Source organism: Halichoerus grypus, chromosome 10 (assembly GCF_964656455.1).
Source record: "Halichoerus grypus chromosome 10, mHalGry1.hap1.1, whole genome shotgun sequence".
In the NCBI taxonomy this organism is placed as follows: domain Eukaryota; kingdom Metazoa; phylum Chordata; class Mammalia; order Carnivora; family Phocidae; genus Halichoerus; species Halichoerus grypus.
Window position 1 is genome coordinate 37459338 of NC_135721.1, and position 10684 is coordinate 37470021.

A 10684-nucleotide genomic window follows, 5' to 3' on the forward strand; every position below is an offset into this window, starting at 1 on the left:
GTTATGACCCCAGTGTCCTGGGATCGAGTCCCGCATCGGGCTCCCTGCAGGGAGCCTGCTTCTCCCTCTGCCCCTCCCCTCTGCTCCTGCTCTCTCTCCCTCTCTCTCAAATAAATAAATAAAATCCTTTAAAAATATATTTAAAAATAAATAAATAAATACAGTTATTGCACTAGGCCAGAGTTGAGACTAGAAACGTACGGGGGTGGCCCAAACCCAATTTGGAGTTCCCACAGACGGGCAGTCTTCCCAAAGATGACTCCATCTGGTTAAGAGTAGAATTCAGTTGGCAAAGCTGTGGGCCATCCTCAGGAAGGTCACTCAGGTAACCTGACATCACCGGGTACTGAGAGCTTCCCCAGGTGGACACACAACCCTGCAGGGAGCCCGAAGCTGCCGGGGTAAGAGCTAGGAGAGCTGCCATAGAAAATGCCTGGAGGTCAGGCCTGGCCCACCTCATTGCTGTGCTTCCCCTTAGAAAGCCCTACCCCCTTCATTCCTTCAATATTTATTGAGCCTCTACTCTACGCCAGCTTCCAGGAGCAACAAAGAGAAATAAAAGACTCTCTGACACAAATACAACCGTAACAATTTTAAAGACAATAAAAATTAAAATGAAAAAGTTCTAGGAAGTATTGAGCTTCTCTGCCAGGCCCGAGGTGTTGGGTCCGGTAATCCTTATAGCACCCCTCGGAGAGATGTAGGAATGACAGGACTTGGGAACTCGCAGGAATGGCAAACTTAGGGACAGGGGATGGTCCAGACAGGCTTTTCCAAGAAGACAGTAATTCAGCTGGGGGAAAGCAGACGAAAGGGTTTTCTAGCGGACAGAAAGAAACGGCAAGTGCACAGGCCCAGAGGTGGGCAATGGGGAAGGCGTGGGGAGCCCGGGTCGGAAGGGTCGTGCTCACATGGAGGGCCAGAGAGCCAGGTTATGCAGGAGATGAGGAATAATCACACCTGCGTTCTGATCCCTGGGGTGGGGGGTGGGGAGGGTGGGGGGGGATATGGGGAGGGCCTGCAGGGGGTGCTCCTGGATGCCGACAGAGCAAGCTGGCCAAGGCGGGGACTGATGGAGGGCCCAGTCGGACAGAGAGATTTCTGAGGCGGGCTCTCTGGACTTCAGTGGCTCTTGCCCAGACCCAGCTCAGGACCTTGAGGCCTCTCTGTGGGACTGGGTGGCCAGCGTCTCAAGTGCAGCGTGTTGGGTGTCTCCACTCATCCTCATGGCTGGAGCCAGTCCCTCCCTGTGCTCTGCTGCAAGGGGCCCAGGCCCCAGCTAGCCTTCCTGCTGTGTCCCTTGGCTCCCATGGAGCCGTCCAGACTTGTCTCTGTGACCCATTTCAGATCTTAAGCACAGCGAGTCGCAGCCTTTGTGAGTCTGTGATGGGGGTTATGACTTCCTGAACACCTCGGATTCAGAATCCAGAGGGAGCTCTGAATCCGCCCATCTTCTTGGTTGGCCCATTGTTCCCCCCAAAGGGGTGGTTAATCCAGGAAACTTGGACATTAGGGAGCAAGACAGCTATCATATTAAAGGGCTTTCCATCATTTATGTAGAATAAAAAAGACATGCAACATTCTAAAAATGACTGAACCATTGGGGTTAAAATCAGATAAATCTGGGATTCACATTCTGGCTTTGCCGCGTGTGGCTTTGGGAGGGCACTTAACTTCCCTGACCCTCTGTTTCTTCATCGGTGTGTGAGAACAAAATAATGCATGTGATGTGTGCAGCACAGAGCCTGGCATAGGATGAGTGCTCTATAAAGGGTAGCTATTGTTAGGAATGTTTTCACCTCAACTATATCATTTTGTGGAAGTAACTATGTGTTAAATCTGTCAGCTGAGGGGCCCCTGGGTGGCTCAGTTGTTAAGCATCTGCCTTCCGCTCGGGTCATGATCCCAGGGTCCTGGGATCGAGCCCCGCATCGGGCTCCCTGCTCTGCGGGGAGCCTGCTTCTCCCTCTCCCACTCCCCCTGCTTGTGTTCCCTCTCTCGTTGTCTCTCTCTCTCTCAAATAAATAAATAAATAAAATCTTTTAAAAAACAAAACAAAACTGTCAGCTGATCCACATGACCCAGCACTGGAAAAAATGTTATTTAAAAGTAGTAAACTTTCACTCATAGACACTCTTTTACACACATCGTAGAAGGTGTTATGGATAAAACAGATTCACTAAGGATTGTAACAGGTAAGGGAGAAGGGACTGCACACTGGTAAGAAAGCATTTGACAAGCGATGAAGAGATAAGGATCATTTGTGAAATTATTTAACTTCACCAGGGACCAGAGACTATACTATCCAACTAACAGACTTTCTCTTTCTCTCTCCTCCCTCCCTTCATCCCTCCCTCCTTCTCTCCTCCCTCCTTCCTTCCCCCTTCCTTCCTCCTTCCCTCCCTCCCTTTCCTTCCTTCCCTCCTTCCTTCCTTCTTTCCTTTCTTCCTTCCTTTCTTTTCTCTTTTTCTTTCTTACTGAGAGTAGGAAGGATGACAAGGATAGTGTGAATTAGACATGCTTATAAATGGCTAGCAGTAGTCTAAAGGGGTGCATCTTTCTTTTTTCCTCCTTTCCTTTCTTCCTTTCCCTCCCTCTCTTCCTCCTTTCCTTCCTGTTTTAATGTCTATGATGGGAAATTTCAAACACACACAGAAGTGGAGAGAGTAGGATAATGGACCTCCGTGCACCCATCACCAGCTACAGCTTTTATTTTGTCACTGATCTTGTTTTACTTATTCCCTTGTTCTAATAACACTGTTTTGCTACATCATTTTATTTATTTATTTAGTTATTAAAGATTTTATTTATTCATTTGGCAGAGAGAGAGAGTGCACAGCAGGGGGAGCAGCAGAGGGAGAGGGAGAAGCAGGCTCCCCACTGAGCAGGGAACCCCATGCAGGACTTGATCCCAGGACCCCGGGATCATGACCTGAGCCAAAGGCAGATGCTTAACCGACTGAGCCACCCAGGCGCCCTTTGGTACAGCATTTTAAAGTAAATTTCAGACATCATCTCTCCTGTAAGTATTTCAAAATGAAGTCTCTCTAACATAACCAAAATCCCATCATCACACCTAAGAAATGATTCCTTAATATTAAAGATCACGCCTGTTTAGAAAGTGGGTTGGTAATACTCATTGAGAATATATCCATACACCTTGACACAGTAACTTTGCTTCTTTTTCTCCCTAATTATAGAAAAAAAGTTTATTCTGTAGCCTAATTTGCAAGAGAAAAATACATAATTGGAAACAACTTGAATGTCTAACAATAGTAATTATGGTATGTTTGTGCAAGGATATTTATAAAGTTTGAGGTTGAGTGGCAATGCTTATAGTTAATGCCACAAAGACCAAGCAGGATTTGAAATTACATCTTCAGTATGAGATCTGTAAAAACGCCTATAAAAGTTCTCCCTGAACACTGATTATATATCTCAGATGCTATGAGAACAGTGTTTACTCAAAAGGTAGGAGCGTTATTAGTGCTTCTACTAATGAGGACATTGCTGTTCAGAGACATGGAATAACTTTCTAGAATACCCCTCAGCTGCTAAGATGTAAACTGAGGCATGGGTGGAACCCCGGATTTGTCTGGCTCAACAGCCCAAGGATCTAACCATTGTCTGGCAGCCTGGGCATCAAAGTGTTAACAGGAGCTGTCTCTTGACTGAGCAGTGGGATTGAGGTGATTTCTTTTCCTTCTTCACACCTTCTTCACTTTGCAACATTTTCTACTGAAGGTATGCATTTTATGTTAGAACAAAATATGTTCAGATTACATATTTTAAATTGTATATTTAAAAGTTAAGACAGAACATGTTTGGAACATGTCCTAGATAAAGGGCTAACATGGCCATGTGAAAAAAAAAAAACCTATAAATTGGTAAGAAGAAAGATAATTCAGGGCAAAAGATGCAACTCAGGGGTGCCTGGGTGGCTCAGTCGTTGAGCGTCTGTCTTCGGCTCGGGTTGTGATCTCGGGGTCCTGGGATCGAGCCCTGCTTCGGGCTCCCTGCTCGGCGGGAAGCCTGCTTCTCCCTCTCCCACTCCCCCTGCTTGTGTTCCCTCTCTCGCTGTGCCTCTCTCTGTCAAATAAATAAATAAAATCTTAAAAAAAAAAAAAGATGCGACTCAGAAACCCAATGGCTAATGGGATAAAATAGATCCTGTATCTCACTAGTGGCCAAGTAATTGCACATTAAAGCCGAGATGAGATACCATTTTCTATTCATGAAATTGGCAAAAATCAAAAAAAGATTGATAATATCTCTGTGCTGGTGAGGAGATGGGAAGGAGGAAGGGGGCTGTTCGGGTGGTATCTATTAGCACCAAGCATCCACCCCGTTTGACCCAGCACAAAGCCAGCACTCGTAAGACTCTGTCTTGCAGAAATAAAAGCATCATTTGTAAGGATATATGCTCATGAATTGTTATTGCTGCATAATTTGTTGGAAGGAAATTGGAAAAGCGTGACTGCCCCCCAATAAGGAAATAGTTGAATAAATCAAGATCTATCAATTCAATGGAATACCAGGCAGCCATTAAAAATAATTAAACCTATAAGTAATGACTTGTGAAGAGAAAAGGAAGACGCAGAGTATTGTGTAGAGAGCCTCATTACCCAGGTACAGTCTCCCTTCCAGCAGCACCACACACCTGGGAGCTTATTGGAAATGCAGAATCTTGCCCCCAGCCTAGACCAACCAACTCAGAATCTGCATTTGAACAAGATCCCCTAGGGAAGCATGGTGTATAGGATGATTCCAACAGGAAAGCCTTCTCATGTATTGTGGCAAAAATAGTCATCCATCCAAATAATCCTCTCCTTCTATTCTTCTAACTTCTCATTTTTTGCTGGGCACAGGGCCACCCAGGACCAAGGTGAATTTCCCAGCCTTCCTTGTAGTTTGGTGGGACCATGTGCTGAGCTCTGGCCAAGAGGACAGGACTGGTAGCGAAGAAGAATATCGTATCTGTCTGTGCCCCTGAAAGGGAATACACCTGTATTCCTCTGGGCGTTTCTTGCTTTCTGCTCCCAGGAAAATGTCAATAACTGAATGAGTCACTCTCTTAGCTTGGACTAGCATAACAAAATACCACAGGCCGGCGGGCTTCAACAACAGAAATTTATTTTCTCACAGTTGTGGAGGCTGGAAGTCCACGATCAAGGTCTGGCAGAGTTTGGTCTCTGGTGAGGCTTCTCTTCCCTGCTTGCAGGTGGCTGCCTTTCCCGCTGTGGCCTCACATGGCTGTTCCTGTGTGTGTGTGTGTGTGTGTGTGTGTGTGTGTGTGTGTGTGTACATGCTGAGAGAGAGGGAGAGAAAGAGCTCTCTTTCTCTTCCTCTATTTAGAAGACCACCAATCCTATCAGAACAGGCTCCCACCCTTATGACCTCATTGGACCTTAATTACCCCCTAAAGTCCCTGTCTCCAAATACAGTCACATTGGGGGTTAGGGCTTCAAGCTATGAATCTGGGGGGTGGGGGCGACACAGTTTAGTCTATGGCAGCCACCTTGGACGCAGAGATGGGAACCACAGCAGAGACGCCCCACCGTCCTCGGCCGCCTACCTCCGAACTGTTAGACTGGGAGAAACTAGGATGTTCAAGCCACTGCACCTCGGTTCCTAGTTCGGCAGCTCTACCTGCTTCCTAACCCACTCATACATGGATATGGTTACAGAAGCTCCACTGAGCAAGAAGGAAAGTATAAAATGATGCCCTGGAAATGGGCTACGGGGCGGGCGTGGTGAGCAAACTAAGCGTCTGAGGGAAGGTTACCCAACAGCATTTTACAGTCACCCTCAACGTTCAGACAACTATGGGAAACGAGATTTGTCCCGTTTTGTAAGTAAATGCCTAGAACAAGAATCTTTCCAGCAGGACTCTTCGTTGTCATGCGACGTCACACACATTCCAGCCTCCACACACACCAGTTTTCCTCCCTCCCTTCTCCCCCCCCCCTCTTTCCCCCCTGCCGTCCCTGCCCCTCCCCCCCCCTCTTTCCCCCCTGCCGTCCCTGCCCCTCCCCCCCCTCTTTCCCCCCTGCCGTCCCTGCCCCTCCCCCCCCCTCTTTCCCCCCTGCCGTCCCTGCCCCTCCCCCCCCTCTTTCCCCCCTGCCGTCCCTGCCCCTCCCCCCCCCTCTTTCCCCCCTGCCGTCCCTGCCCCTCCCCCCCCCCTCTTTCCCCCCTGCCGTCCCTGCCCCTCCCCCCCCCTCTTTCCCCCCTGCCGTCCCTGCCCCTCCCCTCGCAGGTGGTGCGCGGGTGCAGATGCTGTCCCGGGACAGGCCAGGGAACAAGGTAGAACACCCTCAGTGCTGCTGGAACGTCTTCCCAGGGTTTTATTTTCAGTCCTCCTGTCCGTTCTCCAAGTGCCGAGCGCGGACTTCCTTGGGAGAGGGGGGATGTCCGTGGCGCCCCTGAAGGCGCTCTCACCCTTCCTACTGGTAAAATGGCATCAAGGGCCCCCATCGGTTCAAGATGGGGAACTTGACTTCATGGTGATACGGACAGAGGCAGCCAGGCAGCAGAAAGTAGCCCTTGCCCTCCTCGGGCGCAGGCTGGAGCTCAGGCTCCAGGAGGCACGGAAAGCCGGCGCTCTGGTGGACCCGGTTGGGGACACCCTGGGCCAGGTACAGGGCGTGGGAAACGGGGTACACGGAAGGGCATATACTGGTGAACCTGCCCTCGTCCTCCGCTGCGGCCACACGGTCCTGATCCCGCGGGGGGAAGAAGCCGGGCTGTCCCAGGTCTTTGGCGGTCATGTGGGGTTTTCTGAAGGCGGGGTATCCATCCTCTAGCCTGGGCTCGGAGCTGGGGACGACCCTATAAAATTCTTTGTCCCGGAGTTGGGCATCCAGCTTCGCTTGCTGTGGAAATAAGTCACACAGGAATGGATGGCTGAGAGAGGTGAAAGGCGAAGCAAGCAAGCTTCCTTGGCCTCATCCAAGACAGAGCACACTTCTCTTTAGTTAAAAAAAATTTAAATTGGTTTTTGAATGGTGATATATACAACCCAGGGAAATACTGAAATAGTAGAAAAGGGTTTCTAGTGAAAAGTCAGTCTCTTTCCCATCCCTCCTCCTCCCTTGGATCCCATCTCCAGAGGCAACCACTGAGGTAAGCGTTTTTTCTATCTTTCTAGATATAGCTTATGTTTGTATAAACATATAATGAATTTTACACCACCTGGCCTGTACGCAACTGATGCACATTATAATCCCACTCTGCATTTTGCTTCCGTTAAATTCTATATCCCAGAAATTGTTCCATCTTTGTTTGTACAGATTTTCTTATTTTTAGTGGAGCTACGTGGAGATAGGAAAGGATTTCTTGAACAAGATTTAAAAAAGACAAATGATAAAGGGAAAGACTGGTACATCCAACTATATTAAAGTAAAAATTTCTATTCACTGAAAGGGAGTGAAAAGATAGACCACAGCCTGTGAAGAGTGTTCCCATTTCTGTAACTGACAAATGAAACATGTCTATTTACAGAACTCCTACAAATTAAGAAGAAAAAGACAAGCATCCCAATAAAAACATGGGCAAGGGGCACCTGGGTGGCTCAGTCTTTAGGCGTCTGCCTTGGGCTCAGGTCATGATCCCAGGGTCCTGGGATTGAGCCCTGCAACGGGCTCCCTGCTCCGCAGGAATCCTGCTTCTCCCTCTCCCACTCCCCCTGCTTGTGTTTCCTCTCTCGCTGTCTCTCTCTCTCTGTCAAATAAATTAATAAAATCCTAAAAATTAAAATTAAAAAAATAAAAAATAAAAACACGGGCAAAAGACATGACAGCCATCTCACAGAATAATAAATATCCATAAACATATGAAAAGATGCTGAATCTCATTAATAAGCAGTGAACTGAAAATTATGAGCACAGGAAGATATTCTTTCAAACCCACCAAATTAGCCAAAATTGGAAAGTCTTTCAATACAAGTTGATGGCAAGGTTGGAGAGCCACAGAACGGACTGTCCCCTGCTCCAGTGACGCAGCCACTTTGGCCAATAGCGATGTTCCCTGGGACAAGCAATTCCCCCCCTGGGCCGGGGACTCCTGCGCCTTAGGCTGTGTAATCCGCATTGCAGCATGGGACAATAGGAGAAGTAGCAGACAAGTAAAAACCCAGATGTCCAACAGCAGAGGGGACAAATATATGGTGGCGTATTCATGCAATGTAATACAACACAGCAGAAAATGAATAATATATTATAAATAACATAATGTTTGGCAAAAAGTAAAAGTCACAGAGTACAAATAGTATGATCCAATGTGTAACAGAGCTCAAAAAGGCAAACCTCAACAGTTTACAGGGATACATATAGAGTAAAACTATTTTTTTAAAAGACGCCCAAGGGAATGATTAACCCAAAATTCAGAAGAGTGGCTACCTCTGGAGGTGGGAGGAGGAGTGGGAGCACGGAGGGGTCCCCTGGGGGCTCTAGGGTACTTCTAATGTGCTATGTTTTCATTCAGCTGGCTGATAACAGGTACACTGGTGTTTGTTTTGTCAATGTTATTTAAACTGTGAATGTATATCATTTACACTCTTGTGTGCATGACTTAGGGCTGATGTACCTTTTAAAACGTACACACACGTGCACCCCAATGTTTATAGCAGCAATGTCCACAATAGCCAAACTGTGGAAAGAGCCAAGATGTCCATTGACAGATGAATGGATAAAGCAGATGTGGTATATATATACAATGGAATATTATGCAGCCATCAAAAGGAATGAGATCTTGCCATTTGCAACAACGTGAATAGAACTGGAGGGTGTTATGCTGAGCGAAATAAGTCAATCAGAGAAAGACATGTATCATATGACCTCACTGATATGAGGAATTCTTAATCTCAGGAAACAAACTGAGGGTTATTGGGGTGGTGGGGGGTGGGAGGGATGGGGTGGCTGGGTGATGGACATTGGGGAGGGTATGTGCTATGATGAGTGCTGTGAATTGTGCAAGACTGTTGAATCACAGATCTGTACCTCTGAAACAAATAATGCAATTTATGTTAAAAAAAAAAAAAGAAGAAGAAAGAAGATGGCAGGAGGGGAAGAATGAAGGGGGGGCAAATCGGAGGGGGAGACGAACCATGAGAGACGATGGACTCTGAAAAACAAACTGAGGGTTCTAGAGGGGAGGGGGGTGGGAGGATGGGTTAGCCTGGTGATGGGTATTAAAGAGGGCATGTTCTGCATGGAGCACTGGGTGTTATACGCAAACAATGAATCATGGAACACTACATCAAAAACTAATGATGTAATGTATGGTGATTAACATAACAATAAAATTTTTTAAAAAAAATAAAACGTACACACAAAGCACACACATAAAAGACTTCTTTAGCTCTCCCGGCATCAGATATTGTTCTAAATAAGTGCCCCCAATATCCACACATAATAAAGATGAAGTAAAGATGATTTCAGTGGGTGACTGAACAGAAGACAAGACCGAATAACTTCTTACCTCTTGTGGTGTGACTCTGGAGTATTTGTGCTTCCCGTAGTGTTGATAGTCAACCATGTAAGAGCTTTTGTATGTGTCTAAATCCACAGGAGCCTGAAGGGCAAGGGAGATTACAAAACAAGAGACCTCATCTTGCCATTCTTCCACCTAAAGGCATTCGATGGCTTCTCATGGCCCATAGGATCAAGACCAACTTTTGGGCCTGGCATTCAGAGCCCCCATGATCTGGCTTCTACTGACCTTTGCCATCTTGCCCTGCTTGACTCCCCTCCATGCCTTCTGCACTCCAGCCTCACTACACTCCACTTTTCACAGATGCGCATGCTCTTATCTCCTGCTGGAAATGCTAGTGGTACTCCTTACGGACTGACAAACTCCTACACATCCTCCAAAACCCAGATTAAATTTCTCCCCCAAAACATCTATCCCACCCTTCTATTCACCTCCCCCAAATTAAACTCTTTCGCCTCTGCTTTCACAGCACATTTTGCATCCCTCATTACAGCACTTACCATGGTAATTGTAACTGATTTAATGAAGTATACTAGATTAGGACCTAATCTTTGGCATCTCTGCAGGCTCGAAGCCCAGCACAGGGCCTGACACACCACAGGTGCCTATTAAATGCATGCTGAATAAATAAGTGAGCCCCCAGAAAACCATAAATCATTACTTTCCTCTGCCTATTACACACACACACACACACACGTACACACATCATTCCAGAATGACAACCAGAGGGAGCCCAAGGTGCCTGGGCCTGTCTGCTAAAGCTGCTCAACCTTGAGGTGGTCACAGGCGACAGAAACCCACAACACTCACCTGTCTGGGGTACACCACACCTGCCATAGTAGGACAACCTAGACACAGACAGGTTGGTTAGCCCTGCTTCTGCCACGGGCCGGGGGAAACAGCCGTCGTCCCCAAAGCCATGTGCCAAGCAAGCAAGTCCTCTTAGACCTCCCCTGCACGTTACTCAGTCATCCAGGGGTTGATGGCAGCAGCAAGGATCAATGGGCAGGTGGACAGGGGTCCTGGGACAAAGGGGCAGGAGCAGGTCCCAGACGGAATCAGAGCTGATGAGAACATCAGATTCACCTCTCAAGCAGGGCAGGTAGTGTGCTGGTAAGTCTTTAATAACCACCTTTATGAGGCAAATAAATAAGCAGTGGTTGGTAGCATTTACCAGTTTCTGGGGTATAAATGC

At 47.3% G+C, this 10684-nt stretch overlaps 1 protein-coding gene across 1 annotated transcript; it reads right to left on the reverse strand.

Moving 5' to 3' along the window:
- Nucleotides 1-6443: 6443 nt before the first annotated feature.
- SPMIP9 (sperm microtubule inner protein 9) lies at nucleotides 6444-10326 on the reverse strand. Its single transcript, XM_036076149.2, has 3 exons — nucleotides 10300-10326; nucleotides 9478-9570; nucleotides 6444-6872 (listed from the first exon to the last, which is right to left on the reverse strand). Exons 1-3 carry the CDS (start codon nucleotides 10324-10326, stop codon nucleotides 6444-6446), a joined length of 549 nt encoding a protein of 182 aa, XP_035932042.2.
- Between the last annotated feature and the right edge of the window lie 358 nt (nucleotides 10327-10684).